At 42.1% G+C, this 19,838-nt stretch overlaps 2 protein-coding genes across 3 annotated transcripts in view; one reads left to right on the top strand and one right to left on the bottom strand.

The window, feature by feature from the left end:
- Positions 1–781: 781 nt before the first annotated feature.
- The window catches only part of LOC119705444 (transcription initiation factor TFIID subunit 4-like), a 146,858-nt gene continuing 127,801 nt past the window's right edge, over positions 782–19,838 (bottom strand). Inside the window, exon 15 of the mRNA XM_038147873.1 lies at positions 782–2,555. Within this exon, the coding sequence (XP_038003801.1) occupies positions 2,388–2,555 (168 nt within the window). The 3' untranslated portion in view covers positions 782–2,387. The remainder of the gene's footprint in view (positions 2,556–19,838) is intronic.
- Positions 2,417–19,838, top strand: part of LOC119705447 (nascent polypeptide-associated complex subunit alpha, muscle-specific form-like) — a 31,046-nt gene continuing 13,624 nt past the window's right edge. For both annotated transcript variants that reach the window (XM_038147879.1, XM_038147878.1), the window contains exon 1: positions 2,417–16,426. In XM_038147879.1, the coding sequence (XP_038003807.1) occupies positions 11,607–12,539 (933 nt within the window). In that variant the 5' untranslated portion in view covers positions 2,417–11,606 and the 3' untranslated portion in view covers positions 12,540–16,426. The remainder of the gene's footprint in view (positions 16,427–19,838) is intronic.

Genomic DNA, 19,838 nt, shown 5'->3' with positions numbered 1-19,838 from the left:
TCACAGCATTGACTGCAAAACAGCACAAAGGCTAGGAAGACATGTGGAAACAATCACTTTCTTAGAAGAAATATGCCTTTAAAAAAAAAAAGTTAAGCTAGGACATGTTCTTTTAGTTAATAACTTCAGGTCACTTATTTAAAGATTATTACCGTTTCATTTATATATTTTTTACTTATTTCCCTATATTTTTAGGCATCAATATCAGCAAAAACTGATTTGAATATCTACTTCTGGCCTTAAACCACAGCAACATAACTTAATGAAGAACATTGCTCAGCATCACCGAGATGCGTTTAAAGCAGCACAGAACCCCGGTGAAGCTGTGGTGTGCAGCCAGCACACGTTTGCGTGGCGAAGGCCAAGAAGCAAAGCACAGCCTGGTTTTTCACCTGATCCCATCGAGCAGAACTGTTCTGATTCGCTGTGGCTGAGCACTGGCCCCGTGCCTGGCAGCACGAGGCTTCCCGAGCACTTTTGTCCAGGCTGTCACAGCCCCGTGGCAGACACAGAGGGAATGTTCTGTTGTGCTTGCTGGGCTCCTCGCTCGAGACAGCCACTGCTGAGTGCATCCATTCTCTGTGCTGATGGCACCGAGGTTTGTTGACAATTTTATTAGATGTTTCGCAAAGGATAAGAATCAGCACAACAAAACATTGAAGTATTTGGTTTTAATATTTGTTTGTGGGTATTCTGTTAATATTTTAATGCAAAATGTTTCTGACCAGTGCTTAAGAACTACGAGACAATGTGAAATTCATGTTTGATAAATTAATACTGTATGTCACTCGATGTGTTACTTTAGTAAATTGTTTTATTTCTTTACAAAATAAGTACAAATAAGGGAGTATGTTTTCACACAAATTGGGGGTATTTACCAGTATGTACAGAAATCATCAAAATAACGTAACTCTAATAAACACAAGGCCTTTATAAACAATATGTACAAATTATCAATACATTTAAAACATAACTTTACACTTCCTGGCCTTAAATACCTTATGAATAATCTTTTGGCTAAATAGCAGCAGTATAAATTTTCTTCTGCTTTTCATAAACCTTAAAAAATAATTAAAACCTTTGTTTTTAAAACTATTGGACAAATAGTTCTATTTGTGCTTTCGCTATGGTTTCCCATCAAAAAAAATATTGCCTCAAAAAAGTGGCAAGCATAACATAGTAAAAACGGAGAAGATAAATAAGCAAATGTCTCCCTTCCGTGGTACTGTAACACTGTTAACTCTGCAGCACAGCCTGTGCCCCTGCTGTTCGTGTCCCACTCGATCCCCATGGCTCAGACCCACGCCGGCCTCGCTCGGCTTCCGCGTGGGCCAAATTCTGCTGCAGCAAAGCATTTCCAAGGCATTCACCCACCCTCAGGTACTTACAGCTGCTCCCCATGCTCAAAGCCACGTGCCTGCTCAGGAGCCTCTCTGGCTGGAGCCCTGGTCCCGTGCCCAAGGCAGAGGTGTCCTCGCTCCAGGTGCCACCGGGCTCACCGCCCTCCCCACTCCAGGAGCAGACGCGGCCCCCAAAAACCCTTACAGCGACTTTAAAAATCCATATAGAATACTCTAAAATCTTTACCCAACAATATTCTCTTTTAAAACCAACATTAAACCATACTATTTGCAATAAATAAATTAACATTTTTTAGAAAATAAAACCCAACTTTGAATCTTGTTACTAACCAGCTGCTACAAATGCGCAAAAGGTTGATGAGATTTAGAAAACAACTGGAAGCGAGTCGAGGTAACTCAGCTGAGAGCCTGCACACAGATTTCATACACTTAAGATTTGGTTCGGCAAATGGCTCAGGAAATGAGCTGTGCAGTAAAAGCAAAAATCCTAAATATATAAAATTTGTGGGAGTGTGCAGTGGCTAGTCTCTTGGCTGTGCAAAAAACTGCCATTACAACTAAGTGAAATAGCAACAGGTGTCAGCATGGTTAGTGAGACAGTGCCAGTAAACCGAAAACAGAACCAGCCCAGCACCAGGAGTGAACACTCAGCTGAACACCAAGGCTGGGACCCACTCCTGTGAACCTGTCCCAGGCTTGGCCAGGAGATGGTTTGGGTGAGCCATTGCATTTGTGTAACTTCAACACCAGCCACTTCAGCCTTACCTCAAATGGCCAGATGGAGCAAGACTTCGATGTTGATTTTTTTTTCTTGTGGAGTTAATATTTTAAAACCTTTTGCACATTTTTTGTGGTTTATATATATATATATATTTTTACATAAAGGGAATTTATTGCATGTGTCTGACAATTTTACAAAACAAAATTACTGGAACATTGACTTCTGAAAAAAATAGAAGGCACATTAAAATGACAGCTTTCAAAGCAAGTTGAGCTTCTGTGGAGCACTCAGTACGACTGTTGGCTTTATTTAAGCAGAGCTCGGTAGAGCAGGAGAGAATGGCTCATTTCCCGCTCCTGTTCCATGTAGAAGATGAAGTCCCTGAGGTTGACTCGTGTTATTTTCTGCCGGGGGTACTGCCGGGGGGAGCCCGTGCCCAGCCCGGCCTGGCTGCCCCCGCACAGCCCCACGCCCTGCAAGAGAACACAGCACAGCCGAGTCCTGCAGCAGCCTGCTCTCAGGCTGCAGGACCCTGCCAAAGAGCTCCAGTGGCTCACTGCCAGCCTCCCCCTAGCCCATCCCATCAGGGCTTTTTTACTATTACTGTCATTTCTGTCCTGAGTCTCAGCGAGTTTACCTGAGTAAAGGCCTCAAGTGCAAACACGTGAGGCTAAACCTTGTTCACTTACGACTCGGGACAAATCCCTCCTGCTACAGTCATGTTCACTGGAGATGTGTTTGACCGGTTTAAATTCAGGAGCCTTTTAAGAACAAAATGATTTTCAGCAGGTAAGGCCATTAATACATTGTTCAAATGTGTGCAGGATCCTGCTCTCAGTCAAGAACTGGGAACAGGTGAGTGGAGTACTGGGAATCCCCCCAGGGACCCCAGATCTCTCCTCTGGGTCTGCTGAAGAGAAGGACTCAGTGTGGGGAGATACTCCGCAAACAATCAAAAAATTAAATGGAAAAATCACAAAGGCTCAGACATTGTGTGATGATAAACACAAACATCAGTACACTTGTTTCGACAGCTATGTTAAATAATTATGTATTTTTTAATTGGTTCATTGGTACTGAATTACTGAATACCTCATCCTGCCTCTGTATACAGAGAAAAAATTCTTAAACTGGGCCTGAGAATACTGTGATCTGAATATTTAGAAAAGGAAAGGACATAATTAGAGCCCCTGCAGTCTCATGGAGTTTAAACTGAAACCTGATGCACACACATGTTCAGATGTTTTTTCATCCATAGGAGTCCATTGTTTTTGTTAATTCCAATTGGTTTGTAGCAAAATAAAGTGTTCTAACTTAGAAAAATAGGTTTTAATCTCTGAAAATATTTAAGCTATTTTTCAAACCTCTAAGAAATATGGTAAAAATTCCTATACTTCTAATATCCCAAATTTACTTACTGCTGCTCAAACTTACCCTTCTTTCCCCAGGAAATACTTATTCTAGGATCTTGACTCCAGACATTAAGAATACACTTAAGGGTAATTTTACTACTGAACGCTTGTAGGGGAAACACACAAGGTCTGCTGAGAGCAAGGCATGGATGGCAGTGTTTCCCTGTCCCCCACAGCCAGTCTGACTCCTTGCAGAACTGCACCCTGCATGTTATTTCTCCCATTCCTCTTGTTCAATTACAGCAGTGGGGCAAATCCTCTTCTGTGGCCACAGACACCAAGGGCTTCTCGGAGCGCAATGAATGTGGCTCAGCTTGCAGGGAAGAGAGGGAGAAGCCCGCAGCCTTTGGGCACCTGGAGCATTTGAGCCAAGGGATTCTGCTCTCCAGAGCAGTTCTTGGAGCAGTTTTTGTTAATGGATTGATTGAGCACTGAACCTCACTGCTCGCAGGAAATGCAGCTGCAAGGGCTGCTCATTCCTGCTGGAGCCAGACACATGCCCAGTGCATGATCCATGTACTCAGCAGTGCTCCAGACCTTAACCCAAGAAACACTTCACAGTCCTAAAAGACACAAAATAATTTAAACTCTTCCTCTCTGTCTTCTACAGGCTGGAACACTTTGAGCTGCCTGCCACTGCCCTCTGACCATGCACCCACTCTGCCAGGGCTCTGCCCACTGCTTCTAAGTCCTTAAGAAACCACTGTGTGTGTGTGTGTTTATTTTAAATCAAAATTACTCAAAAAATGCTTCTCCTTCTTCTCTGTCCCCACCACACATCTCCCCTGCCCGCAGCACTGACTTCAGATTCATCCTGACCACAGGACCTGTGACAAATACACTTGAACGGAATGTGGCCACCTTAAACTCACAGCAAACCACATCCATAGCACTCTGGACTGGAAGCATCCCACACACACCAAACAGAGAAGAGCTGCACAGTTTTTTTCAAAAATTCTCTCTATAAAACTATTTCTTTAGTTAGTTGAGTAACATTTACAGCAAGGAACTGCTCTCTATTTGGACAGAGTAGCTGGAATTAAGATGTGCCAAGTCATATTCATTGCATTTATCACTAGAGATTCTGAACTTCAACACAGCAAGAGCATCACACCCTTAACCAGCACCAGAACATGGCACCAAGCTGTGCACATTCACAACCACACCTGTGAGCCAGCAGTTACAAGGTGAAAATTAATAATAAAAATTATTTTAGAAATACAGAAGCACATCTGTAAGCTGACAGAACAGTAATTTATTTGTGCCAATATGATCACTAATTTAAATTAAAATCCAGTTGGTTTGGTACTGCATTGTACTCAAAATTATTCTGCAGATGCTGTATAAAAAAAAGACTCCTAAATGCCATAATTATTTAATTGCATACATGAATTCAAGTACAGCTAAAAATAATGGCCAAGAAGAGTGGAACTGAAGTAATTCAAAATTTTCTCAAGAAAAATCACATTTTTTATCATCGTGACAGATTTTTCATCAATCCAAACAAGCCCCTGTGTTGTTCGTATCTATGGCAACTAATCAGAGTTACACAGATAAAAGTTCTAATAAAAGAATAAAAGGTTGTAAATTGTTTACCTCCTTTATTTCCTGGCCTGCCACATGCAAGCTCTTCCCCAATCCCACACACTCAAATTATATATTATTATAATTTCAGGAAAACTTGAGACATTCCAGACCAGAAGAAAACCCACGTAATTTATATATGAACTGTCTGCCTCTTCATTTTGAGTCAGCTTCCAAACGTGAGTGACAGTGACTTCCCATCCCCTTCCCTCCCAGCTCCTCGTTCCCCACTGCCTCTCTTCCCTCCCGAAGGCTCCCTCAGTCCTTTCCTGGGGCACACCTGGGACTGCACCTCCCACAGCCCAGCCCAGAGAGCAAAGGGATTCTCCTGTGCTCCCCGTGCAGGGCTCCGGGGCTGCTGAGCACCTGAGGCTGCCCCAGCTCCTGCTCCCGGCCAGGGCTGAAGAGCAAATCAGTTCATGGAAAATCCCAGGCAGGGATCTGTAACCCTGCCCTGGTGCTGTGCTGGTGGTTAACCTGTGATCCCAGAGCCACGGGGACAGGCCCAGCCTGCCTGCACAGCTCCACTGCACTCCAGCCCTGCCAGCTGATGGGACAGAGCTCCCAGCACTCCAACACCAGGCTGAGTTCAACTGCTGCAAGCTACCTAGCCTGAAATGATGGCTTCAGAAGAATCAGAGTAGTTACTCGTTCAGTATGCACACTTTGAAGCAAGTCTGAATTTATGTCAGATGTGACACAAGGTTTGGGCCAACTTTCTCAGCCTGTTTGCTATTTTCATGATTTTCCTCTATGAGAAAACTCACGCTGTTTGCAAAGGGAAATACAAACAGTTCAGGATAAAATGCTGACCAGAGATTTGGTAGATCAGTAGCTAAATATACAAGAATCTGCCACAGGAACAAACCTGTCTGGTGCCAGGGAGACTGCACCAAGGCCAGTGCACAGAGAGGCCAGCAAAGGCTCATCGCTGTTCCCTGGCACTACTGAGCAGAGCACGGCAGCTGCTCTGCAGTGTGTGCACCCCCTCTCTGTCCCCAGAGCAGCCGCTGTCTCCAGCAGCCACGCAAGGAGCAGAGTCCCCCTGCTCTCAAACCTCCACCCGTCTCAAAACTGTGTCTGAGCTGCTCCATGGTGGGCTCCTGTCCCACCCTCAGGTGACACAGGTGGGTCCCCATGTGGCCCCCAGGGCTGCGTGGCCTGGAGCCAGGCACACCCTGGAGCTCAGGTGCAGCCTGTTCCTCTGGAGAGCCCTGCCAGCCTCTCTGCTGTACCCGAGCCAACAGCTCCCACAGAAGCTGCAGGGACTGAAAGGCTCCAGCTCCCTCCTACCTCTGTCCTCTTCTGCTGGGCCTCCACGCCCAATCTGATCCCTAAGGATCCCCAAAGGTTTGAAGGCTGCTGGGAAAGGGGACTGAGGCAGACAGACACATCTCTCCCAAAATGATCTCATTCCAAAATGGGCAAACTCACCCACTGCTCACAAAGTAGTGGTGTCTTTGTGCATTAAATTACAATGGTTACGGCAGCAGGTGGATGGAAATCAAGGTGTGCAAGTCCCAAAAATGTGCTGTTCTCCGCTCAAGATGGAAGTGCTTTCACAGAAGAAAGCAAATGTAATACAACGTACACTTATTTTTATAACAATGATTTCTACTGTTGAACAATTAATTTTTGTTTTCCTTCACAAACCTGCATCCCTTCAACTTTGAATTACAGAACCATGGAAATACAGTACAATATTCCTGTCAGGGAACAGAAAGATAAGGGCAAGTAGAAGATTGCATTTAATATTTTATCCATCCTTCCTTCACCAGAAAACAATTCAGTGCTGACATCTCTGCTTTGAACAGAGTCTTGATCTGCGGCTATTGCTTCTCTGAGAGCCAGAGACAAGGCAATAATGATAAAAGATCTGCTGGGTTTCTTCCCAGGCTACATGGCACATCTTTGTGGCAGACTTCACTTCAAGCCAAAGTCTGAAAGTGGGAATCATACAGCAGCAATTCAAAGCCAAGCTATGGAGCAAAATACACCAGGAAATTTGTCTCTGCAAGCTGCATGCACTGCAGAGGAGAGGGAAGAAAGGGTGTCTATTAGACTGCTCTTATGAATAAGAGGTCTTGAATCACAAGAAACAGTCTGGAGATATTCTGCAGCAATTATGTTTTTACTTGCATAAAATGCTATTAGATCTTTGGCTGAGAGGCACATGAAAAACAGGTATAATACTAAGTATGATTAGCTGTCCCACATAAATTAGGGTTTAATTCCACACCTACTGAGGCTAACAGTAATGATTTCACTGAAACCTCCTAAAATTAAGATGCCTCTAAAGTACAGAAATGTAATAACTGTTCATCAGCACCTCAAAGATTAACAATACTACGTGAAATATAATTACATCTACAAAAATACCGTGCATCTTCATATGCCAACACGGCGGCTCTACAGGTGTCTTTAGAAGGATTCATCACCAAAAGCTGTCATTTAGGCCTTCAGATGAGCAGCATTTACAGGGAGGATTGGTCCCATGCTTTCTTCAGAAGCTGGTTATTTTCATTTGCCAACATTTTCACCCTGTACTATTTTAGTGCAACTGTTCCTCTAGACTGTTTTGGCACCCGTTCACTTGCTACACCCTCCTGGATGCAAATGCATCTCCTTTCCCCTGGGCACATAAACACACACCTCACCCTGCAGACAAACATCAGAAAAACTGATTTGCACAAGTACTTACAAGTACTTCAAATACCAACACAATTGCAACATTTCAAAGACAGCATGCAGTAATTTTTAAATTAAGAAATAATAAGGGGAAGGTAAATCAAACTAAGTCATGGATACCGTGAAAATTTTTTCTTCAGATGTGATCACTTCAGTTTATAATTATCTGAAGTTATTTGAACCCAAAGAAATGGGCTGCCATTACAAGCAGAAGATTTTATATGTACCTCCTCCTTGCCTTTATTACATTCCACCATGTCACATATGCAAGTACTATTATAATAAAAAACCTGCTTGGTAAAGCAGCATCAAACCAAAATCTTCCAGCTGAGGGAACAGGGCATCTGTTCCAATCTCACCTCTTACTGCTCCCTCTAAGACAGCATTTCCCCCCAGCTGAAGGAGAGCAGGGGCAAAAAGCAGGCTACAAGGAATTTCAGGGGAAACTCTCTGGGAAGGAGTCTGCCCCAATGCCAACAAATGAGATGAAGTGTAAGGCAGCTTTGGGCTATGGCATTCACTCGCTCAAAAGAGATGGGTGCTCAGTATCCAGCCCTCAACAGGTCACTCTAGGTAGGACCACACTGCAACTGATTTTCAGCCCTTAATCAATGTATCCATGCAGTGTCTGAATCATCACTGCATTGATGCGAGGCAGAGAAACTCAGGGTTTTGAGGTAAGAGACCTTTGACCTTTCCAAGATCTTTGGTACCCCCACTGCCCATTTGGTGTGTGACAAGAACCCAGTGCCCTGTATCCTGCAGCCCCTTGCAGCACACTCACTGCTGGCTCAAGCTCTGGCTCTTCTCATTCCCTTTGTTCATGAACCTGCTCTTCAGAGCACCTATGGGTCCTGCCAACATCTTTTTCCACAAGCATCTCATACTCAACACAACCCACGGCCTTACTTGGACTTAAAAGCAATGACAATTTTACTTGATTAAGAATTCTGAAGTTTGGGCTGCATTCTTGCCGTGGTAATTATAAGTGGAATATTCTATTTATCCTGTTTCCATCATAGACGTATATTTTCATTCTGCTTGGAATGTTTCTCCTCACATGCTTTCCAAATGTTTAATCAAGTGCTGCTCCCTTTGAAATACTAATCCTGCCAAAGTTTTTTATTGCTATTTTTCAAGCATTGTGGTGCTTTACCCTTCTCATCTTTCAATACTAACATAGGGTTTTTTTCCTTGTTTTCTGTTGTTTTGTTGAGGTTTTTTTAAGGATTTGCCTGTGTTACTCCAGCCTAGTCACTCTGTACATCCCTGCACTCTCTTACAGTAGGAGTCAAGAAACATCAAACCAACTCTGGGAGAAGCCCTACAGCCCAGCTTGCAGGATTCATATTTTCCTTGACACACACTGGGTTCCCATCTGAATTTCTTCTAATATCCTTGATATTAGTTTGAAACTATCTCAGTTTTACGTAGTGGGTGGTCCTTTCCTTTCCAACCTGTATGACTGTGGCTTTCATTAATCAGAAACATAAAATAATTAAAATATTCTTGACATTCATCAATCTCTAGACACACATAACTGTAAAATTTAATTGTTTAAATATCTAATTAAGACACATAATCACTATACAGCAAAGGCTGCTTTTTGGCCTGTCTCTTACTGAAAACACTGAGCAGAACACTGTAGGGGACCAGGCTCACTCCCAGCAGGTTTTGGTGAGGAGCAGTCAGCACTCCCTGTGCATCACAACACCCCACACACAGGGGTCACACTGCTGCTTCCTGTCCTGCCAGCCCCCCACGGGAGGGGACGAGGAAAGTACCCAGATCTCAAACACCAAATCACTTTCTCAGCTCTTGAGAGCATGAATTGCTCTCATTCATCTCAGCTGCCTTTCGGTTCTTAAGCCTAATTATGATGTATAACACCCAGACTTTATAATAACTGTGTTTCCAGCTGTTGGCCATCCTGCTCACTCCAGCAACTGTGCAAGTGCCAATCAAGGGACTTTCATGCACCACTTGCCAAACAAAGGACAAAACCACCCGCAGATCCACCAGCTCCCGAGGACTTCATTCCTGGGCAAGACCTGCCGGTGGATTACTCACTCTCTGAACAGGGATCTAAACCTTTCCCTGTAATTACCACAGCTCCACTGTGGATTGAGGGTAGTGCAGGGCTCTTACCCGTACCCAGCCCATTAAACAAACCAAAATAAAGCAGGCAATGCAGTTATCTCTGGATTGAGTGGCAATAAAATTAAGCCCTAAATGCTAATACCTTCAGCTTGCAGGATAAACACATTGCCAGAACACAGTCCAGCGTGCAGGAAAAAAGACATTAACATTTGTAAATAAAAGGTGGAAGACAGCTAACACTCTATTACTGCAAATATCATGGAATATAATTAAGGCTGGTGCATTTCAGACATTAGGATAGACGGCAGGGAGAAGTTACCAGATCATTCAGCCATTCAGTTCTTGATTTCTTCACATTTCTTACAGCTAAGTCTCACTCTTGGCTCTTTTTAAGTTAGTGGCTTGCTTGTTCCGAAAACATTTAAAAAACCATAAGATTTTTAGAACTAAAGAACTCTCAGAAAAAAAAGATCCCAAAAGGAAACAAGTTCCTACAGACATCAGTAACCTTACATGAGCCCCACTCCCTGCACTGCCTCCCCCTCCCGACTATGAAGAGTCCCCTGCACATCCAGGTCCCCGAGGGCTGTTTCCATCACGCTCCTTCCAGGTCCTTTTCCACCTTCCTGTCTCTCTCTCCCACACCAGGATCACTTCTCCAGGACTCAAAGCAGATGCACTTGGTGATCTGCATGTCTCCACCACTCCTGCTCTGCATCAGAGCTTAGACTGCCTACCTAATCCACCCCCAAACTTCCAGAACCAGCCCTCTGCTTCATTCTGTCCTCTGACCTCTGAATGACAATCCAGGTTTTCCTTCTCCCTCCATTATTAGACAAAATAAGACAGCCAACCCTTGAGTAACATACAGATAATTTTAATTTAGAAACACATTACTGACAATTTCAACCTTCCTCTATCCTTTAGAAACCCTGTAATCTCCTCTTACTTCACAATTTCCCAAATCCTTATCATACTCCAGCCCATTTCACCACAAAGCAAGCAACCAATCTTTTAAGGACACTTACATTCAACCCAGCCAACAACAAAGAATAAACCTTAAATTTCAAACTGAGCTATTTGAAAAAAACCCAAACATACTTGTCTTTTGTAAAGTTAACCCTTTCACACACTCACAATTGTCCCAGATCCACCTCACTGCATAAACACTGGGATTAAATGCATCACAAAAACTTTCCAGAAGATTCTTTAATCAACTCTGTCTTCCTGTAACAAAATTATTGGGCAAACCATATCAATATCTATAAAGAATAAATGTCTTCAGTCTGTAGATGATCATGGAAGAGACCCAGTGAAGCAGAAAACCATTTTTTCAGACATTAAAGCTCTACTCTTAGTTATCCCTAGCTTTTCATTTTTACTATTCTGATAGGTTTGAATACCACCCAGACTACCTCAGGAAAAGAAGATTTAACAAGTAAATGTCACAACTATCATCACCTTTCTTTTATTAAAATCACCTCCAACACACAGTTATTAATTATTTAGAATGAATTAAAAACCAGGTAGTCAAAATCAAGTGCTCCACTACAAACAACTCTAATTAAAACTGACCCTAAAATGTATGACAGAAATAGGTCTAAGCCAGACACAAAATCACCTAATCAACCATCTGATACATACTGAAGAGCTCTTACAGATGGGTCCTGACAATTGACAGTAATCAATGTATAAACTGACAAGTCTATCAGATCTAATTACTCCCCAAACAAAATAAACATGAATATTTGTCCTGGTTTCTATTATATTTACAAGGAGGTTGTAACTACAAAGGAAGAACCTTTACCAAAGTCCTGGCTCAAGGCAGAGGCTGGTGCTGTGATATTTCTAAGTGAAACAAAGGCAGTGGAGCTGGCACACCAAGCCATGGCAGCAGCTGAGAAGGGAGCAGATGCTGGGAGAGGGCACCCTGCAGCCAGGGAGCACAGGAGCACACACCGAGGGATGACTGCAGCAATGCCAGAGCCAAGGGAACAGCCTGGCACTCCCAGTGTGCTCCCCAGCATGCAGGGCACTACTGCAGCAATGCCAGAGCCAAGGGAACAGCCTGGCACTCCCAGCGTGCTCCCCAGCATGCAGGGCATGACTGCAGCAATGCCAGAGCCAAGAGAACAGCCTGGCACTCCCAGTGTGCTCCCCAGCATGCAGGGCATGACTGCAGCAATGCCAGAGCCAAGGGAACAGCCTGGCACTCCCAGCGTGCTCCCCAGCATGCAGGGCATGACTGCAGCAATGCCAGAGCCAAGGGAACAGCCTGGCACTCCCAGCGTGCTCCCCAGCATGCAGGGCATGACTGCAGCAATGGCAGAGCCAAGGGAACAGCCTGGCACTCCCAGTGTGCTCCCCAGCATGCAGGGGTGCTACCGGCCTGCTTTCACCATTGGCAGCAGGAGGGAGGCACAGCAGCTCCAGCAGGAGCAAGTGCATTATGATACAACACAACATGAGCATTATAAAATGCGAGATGAATCTCAAGCCCAGAGGCTCTTTAGCACCACTCCAAATCACAACTCTCTCCCTTCATTTTTCTTCTTTGCTTCTATTCCACTTCTTCTCTCAGAACTTCTGACTTTATTAACCCTTTTTTCTCTTTCTTGTGTTCTACATTCCTGTTCTCGTGGTATCACATCAGATTCCTCAAAAAGCACCTGAGTATTATCAGCAGAGATTATAGGTCAGCAGGCAGGTTTTCTTACATACTCCAACCCAGTGAAGCTTCAGTTGTTTCCAGTGAGAAATTAATCGCTTCATTGGCACCTCAATAAGACATCACACTCTTTTGACAATCTGGCCCCTGAATAAAAGTTACAAAAATCATAAATCAAATTGTAACCTGGTTTTAATGGTCTGAATTCAAGTGCTGTGAATTTGGTTTTTTATTCTAATACTTTCCCCAGAAATTCAAGTCTAACGAGCCCAAAACAGACTTCCTGAAACACAAGCTTCATTTTTGTTTTCTGGGAATTAGAAAAGATGCAGTTACGTGTTATGCCTGATTTTTGGTATCCCTTTCTGGAATGGTGAGTTCTGGTGTTTGGTTTAACAGATTACATCTTTCTCATTAACCTGGCCTGAAATTATGAATTCAATTTCTCAAGCTCTTTTTTTGGTTCTTCTATAAATCTGTACTAAGATCCTTGATCTTCCCACACTGTACCCATAATGTGCTACCTGAATGCAAGCAGCAGCAGCATCTGGTACAGTAGGTTATAACTATTTTACCATCTGTTCTATCTGAACTCTAACCTCAATAATCCCATATCAGCTTTTCCTGTTAACTGCCACAGCTCTTAGATCTTGGCTTTTACTCGCTCTCTTAAAATTAAATTGCAGCAAAATGCACGGCCAGCTCATAGACTGCTCTTCAGAAGCCTCCACTGCTCCCCAGGTGACTTCATTTGGCCAGAGTCTTAAACAAATTATGCCTTCAGAGCTACAGGCCTTCTTTTTTTTTTAGTGAAAAAGATAAATCAGTAACTGAACATTGTTCATTCTGAAAAATATTGCTCAAGATGCTGCCATGTCCTTTACACACTCATTTCCAAAGCACTTTGTTCCTATTGTGCTCTCATTTAGAAAAGGGCCTCCCCTTCAGTGGAACTACAGGGGATTCCACACCTTCCAGGAGCAAACTTCATGGCTGTCCCTGTCCAACCACCTCCCCCTATGGCCCAAGTCTATTTTTCCACAAACAGCACCATCACTATGACCCCTTCTGCCTTGCTACTCTGTGTTCCCATAAAACCCAAATAGTAGCATCACAGTGAACAAAAAATAAAAAGTTAATTTTACTGCAATAAATCTAAGTTCTATCCAAAGTTCAGTAAACTGGACAGATTCTGTAAACTGAGAGAAGACATTTGAAACTTTTATTACTATTAGGGTTTGTTGGTTTTGAGTTTTGTTTGGGCTGTAGGGTTTTTGTTGGTTTTTTTTGTGTGTGTGTTTTATTGTTTTATTTTGTTTTACTTTTAAGACTTGCATCTCATGTCATCAAGTGCTATTTCATACAGATGTTAGAGTTTGAAAGTAAGCTCTAATTCCAGCTAGAACAGCTCATCTGGTGGACTGCCTTCAAATTTAAAGTCTGCTTCATTTACAAAAAACTTCAAAAATAGCAACATAGTAATTAAAATCCATGAAAGACGGTGGCTTTGGTATAATTTAAACATACTCATGCAAAACTACTACATACACACAGACATATGGAAAACAAAAATATATTTTTAATATATACTAATCACAGCCACAAGAATATTCCCCTCTATTTTTTACTGTAGTAGTTGACAATACCAGTTCTTATGGATGATGAAACTGAAGAAAGAATCAAATATGATTATCACCAATTACTGTTTTACACTATCCATATTCAACTCAAACCAGTAAATCATAACAGCTCAGTAAACTTCTCTGACTCACTGTCAACTGAACCAGACTGTAATGCCTACACAATGAAAACTATGTTTGTAAAGGAATATCTACGTAAGATTATTCAACTTTTATAATCAGTATAATGCCTTCTCATTAGAAGTACTTGTATCTTCTCCATTTTGAAATAGCACTTCTTGTGTACAAACATTGCTTCCTTTTGGATTCCTGTTTAGAATCTGAACAAAAGGGGAATTCGATTTTTTGAATGTGTGAAGAAATCAGTTCGTGAGATATAATTTTGCTTTTTCACACATGAGCAGTTTAAATATGTTATTCAATGTTATCTTGAGGCACAAACATAAGGCATGGAGGTTAGAGAAGTCAAACCTAGATACTAGTCTTTTACCTCAAATGTCTTCCCAAACACACAGCTGAAGAACACCATGGAATCTATGGTTTAACTAAGGAATATTGACTTTAATTGTAATCTGGGTCCTATTACACAGACGGTATACAGTGCCCATACAAACATACAGAGTCCCTGAAGATGCAATTCCACACGTGTTTTCCAACCACACCAGTGGATCTATTTTCTATAGCTCTGCTCGGGGAAAGGGAGTAGCACTTGATGCCTTTTGGAGTTTATGCTAAAACAGCCTCTTCCTCCACCCCCTCCACTATGCAAAGGAAACAAGAGCTGTAATGGTTAACAACCGGCCTTCACTTTTCCCCTCCAAATGCAGGGGGACATCGGGGCTGCCCTCCCCCACCAATTCTTTGCATTCAAAATATTTCCACCACTGCATAAAAATGACCTTTTTTATTATGCAGTTTCACAGATTTTCCTAGGTGGCACCCCAGGAGCATAATCCTGATTCACAGAACAAAACCTTCTAATTACCCCAGTTGCATAATGCATTGGCCCATGAGCAGGAGCTGGCCAGCCCATGATCTTATCTGAGACTGGGGAGCACCTGTGGGAATCTGTGCCGGGCAGAGGCACCGGCCAGGGCCAAGACCTCCTTGGGCATCCCGGGGTGGCCAAGGGGAAGGAGGACAAAGGAGAGGAGCCCTCCTGCAGCCCGGACCTTGGGCTCTCCAGGCAGCCAGCCCGGCCTTTGTCTGCTCAGTCTGGCTGCAGGTGGATCAGGGAAGGAGAGGTTTCTTGCAGCTGCGATCCTCCACAGCCACACTGCAATGAGCCAACACCTGACTCAACTGCAAGGAAAACACTCCGACTGGAAATACTCAGAGTATATACTACAGGTTTACTTCAATCTCATTCAGAGGCAAGACTGTAATTTGAAAATCAGACATTGCTCGGATGACAGAAACAAAACACAGTTATGGAGTACTCCTTACTTTGCATGTATTTTTTCTATCATGCTGATGAAAAGCTCTCAGTATTCTGGCAAACTTCCCAACAGAAACTTTTTAGACACTTTCTTTAGAGAATTGCAGCAGGTCCTTTTATTATTGCTTGTTTGTTTTAATTTACCAGAGTTGGTCTCAAGTTCCATCTAACCTTTGAAAAAGAGCATCCTGTTTGTTTTCAGGATCAGGTATTTGCCATTCACTGAATTACAAATGAAGAAGAGCCCTGGACCACTCTTGGTGCCAGCTGGCAAAACACCTTCTGGTCTCAGGAGAATTTCAAATGTAAACATTGATATTTAAAAGAACTATGAGTCGGGTTCTAGTGTGTAACATTTTACCTTATAATAAAGACTAAGCTGGAAAACATTTCAATTCTCAACAACGTTTTCATCCTGCATTATAACACACATGAGTGGCAGAGAGACTTGTCAGCCCAGTGGTTAAGGCACTATTCATCTTTCATCTCCTGGATCTGGGCTGCAACCACTCGGCAATAGACTCACTTTCTCACTGGAAATGTCATCTCGGAGCTGAGAAACCTTCTTGACAAATATGTTTTTGAAACAGATGTATTTTTGCTAAACATTTTATCTTTGACAAAAATATATTTTGACAGAGGAAGTTCCATAGCAATTTTTTTTTTCACCAGCTCTAATAACAACTTAAGACTTCTAGGACCTAAATGGGGAAAGCTGCTCAGACTCTGCCTCGCTGATGGAGGCCAGGCTCCACTGGCTGGAGCAATGACCACGGCTGTCACCGCCCCGATGGAAACCCATGGGATTGTCCAGGTGAGTATCCAGTGCTCTGCCTCGATTTACCTCTGCTCACCCCAACACTGAGCTGCAGGCTGCTGCTGGGGCATTGAGTGGGACACGAACTCCTCTCATGCTCCTCAGCTGCTCTTCCCAGCTTTGTCTGAGCTACTTCGTACTTAGGTAGTAATTAACAGCATAAATGTTTAGAATAAACAGTAAGGACAGGGCATTTGAAAAAAGAGTTAACAGATGTCCTTAGCTTTGCTGCTGGCCTTATAACGTTTCTGCAGTAATTTATTTGATGTGGAGTTTATTTAGCTGCTGCAAACATGCAGGGTTATAATAATCATAAGCAGGTTGCATTAAGCACAATACGACTTGGGTGTGTAACAACACAGTGTTAAAAATAATCCCAGAAACTGTATGCCTCGAAGATATTAGATGTGCAGTATCTTCTACAACCTGATTGTCAAAAGCTAGCCAGAAAGCACCTTTCAGACTTAAAAAAAATATTAAAATAAATATAAAACCCAAGACTTCTTTTACAGATAATTTTGCCTATAGTTTGGGATAGCAAGCATTAAATTCAAACATCAAATCCCGGCATACTTCAGTAAGCTATCAGCACAGCAGTGCTGCCTTTTTTCCTTTGAAAAATGAAAGAATTAAATTCAAAACAAACAACTTCAATTTAACACCAAACTACAGGATAACCAATCTTAAAAATGTCAAATTGTAATGGATCTTAATACCCATATAAAACACAAAAATAGTGGCATTGTTCCTTGGTAATGCATAGCAACCTTACAGAATTTCAGTGAAGGAGAAAGAAGGGAAAAACACCTTATTACTTCTAACTCCTGCGAGCCATTTTGGTCTCCAAAGGTTTTAGAGCGCCTGGGGCCATGTGTCTGCAGTGTTTCGGGAAATGACTTGCCTTCGCACGAACACTGCTATGTTCTGCAGCACTGCTGCCCCCCAGCATCCCCGCTCATTTCTAGTTAACTCTTCCTTACCTGTAGCAGCCTTTCCCCCCCTCCACTTTCTTTTTTTTTAGCAAGATTCCAGAAAGATTCTGCTAAAAAAAAAAATCCCCCCCCCAAAACGCAAACCGAAAATCCCTCTGTTTTTTCTGACAAGTTTTCTCAGAAAGAAATAAGGCCAGAATTTAACTCTATAAACCTCTGAGAGGAAAAGGAAATCCATTTGAAAGTAAAATATTTGGCAACACAACTAGTTTAGCTAACAATCTCCATGGAGCTTTGAAGTTTGACACTGCTCTAATGTTTGTGTTTTGTCTCGGTGAACAAACAACAGTTAGAAAACAAAAAGAAATCATCAACACCCCCAAGAATACAATAGCTCTACTAAAATCCTTCACTTCTCACTGTATTTAGGTTTTTAATTACACTCCCAGCACCACATTACAGGCTGCGATTAAGTCCCTGGATAAGGCCTCCTAACTATTCACCAATTTGTCTTAGCAGCAGTGTATTAAAAGTAGCAGGAAATAACCCATCTAGCATAGAGGGGAAGAGAAAGATTTCATCCTCCATATAATGCACTAAACTCACTTGGCACAGGCGTTCTGTGTTTCCCTCTATTTTCTGTAAAGATACATGGCTGCACACAAAGCTATTCTGCTTGATAGCTTTCTTAAAAATCTCCAGAAAATTCTTTGCCAAGGTCACTGCTGATTGACTCAAAATATGACAGTGTACGAGGCTACTAAAATATTCTGTTCTTCTCAGAGGTTGAGTAAGCAGCTCTAACTAAGAGGAAAATCAATATAATACTTCACAGTGAGGAAGAAAATGGAAAATAGTTTAGCAGTTAAGTGGTTAATGCAATTCCTAAGTGTTCAGCAATCATTGCAATTTAGTGCCATTTCGATTATTACACAATAAACAGACCATGTTGTCTGGAAGCAAATTTTTATGAGTATAGCTGAAGGGGTTGCAACTTATTTAGCTGCTGAAACTCTAAGGGAAAGAACATTTCTGAATGCTAACACTACAGATCAGAAATATACAGGTACACTGGAAAGGTTATTTTTAGGTCACTACTATGGTAACTAACCACACTGACCTTTAAAATTAGTATGCAGTTCAAGAAAAACGAAGTTCAGTAAAATGTTCTTTAAACAGCGTAATTTTAATAAACAATATTGTACATCCTTACAGCAGAATTCTGTCACTTTTTACAGCTATTAATTTTACTTTTATATCATAATATAATGTACAAAAATATCATGATGCAGAACCGACTAGGAAAAAAATGTAAACAGCCAGAAAACTGATTAAACTATCATTAATTTATGTTTAAAGAAATTAAAAATAAAGTAAGAACAACCATATTTGTTTCTGTAGAATAAAATAAAACTGCTAGCTGGAGAAGAGACATTTTTCATATCATGCAATGTCTTTGAAATAGTCAGAATAGGCACAGTTAAAATCATCTTACTTCATCTCATTTTGAAATACAACATTTTAAGTGGGTTTCAAAAGCAAACCCAGTTCTGTAATTTATAAATTCAAAGAAACAGGCAAGAATTATATTTGAGGCAGATGAGATAAATAGCATGAGACTGAGGGTGTATGGTTGATGGCAGCAGGGACTCAAGAAAGGAAACAGTATTTTGAACAAAAAGCGCTCTCTGAATCCAATGTACTAAGCCAAAACATCAATTAGAATCATGGCTTTAATAAATAATACATAACGTGCCAGTCCTTTAGATAGGAAATGGAAATCAAACTTTGGTTGGGCACAGAGGTGTGCTGGCTGTCCCAGAAACCACCACCAGCACCAACCAGAACACACTAACAAGTAGTTAATGCTGGCACTTGGAAAGAGCCAATCTACCCCAGCAACCCATCATCATCAAACACAGAACACAACTCTTCTGATTTTATTTTCTCAGCCATGCTGGAGACAGCTTATAATGTTATGTCAAATGGCTGATAATAACTCAGATACATAACCCAAAGTTATTTTATAAGTACACATATACATCTATAAGTGCATGTGTACAGGGAGAGATATACACAAACATTTGAGTCTAGGCCATATTGTAGACCTTTTCCAAAATGTGGCTCTTCCAGAAGAATATATAAAAATTAATTTTCAAGAGGGAAAATTATATCTGCATTTTTCAAGCCTCAGTATGTGAGTAACATTGCTCTTGAAATGCCTTTTAAATTCCTGGATCGCAACTGCTATGAAAAGGAAAAAAATCTCAACAACTAGTGGGATTCTGTACAGTGACTGAGTGTTTCCTGAATTTCGTATCTGTTAGTGTCACACCTCTGTCAGTGTCAGGCGGGAGAGAGGGATGCTGGTCAGCTGGTAACTGTTCACCTCCTGGAAATGAGCCCTCTTACAATATTCCCTGTACAAAGAGGCAGCGAGGGACAGGCACAATCTACCACCACCAGCAACGAAACAG

Source organism: Motacilla alba, chromosome 11, assembly GCF_015832195.1.
Source record: "Motacilla alba alba isolate MOTALB_02 chromosome 11, Motacilla_alba_V1.0_pri, whole genome shotgun sequence".
NCBI classification, from domain to species: Eukaryota; Metazoa; Chordata; class Aves; order Passeriformes; family Motacillidae; genus Motacilla; species Motacilla alba.
Note: the sequence above shows the minus strand (reverse complement) of the source record. Positions and strands in the feature narration are given on the sequence as shown.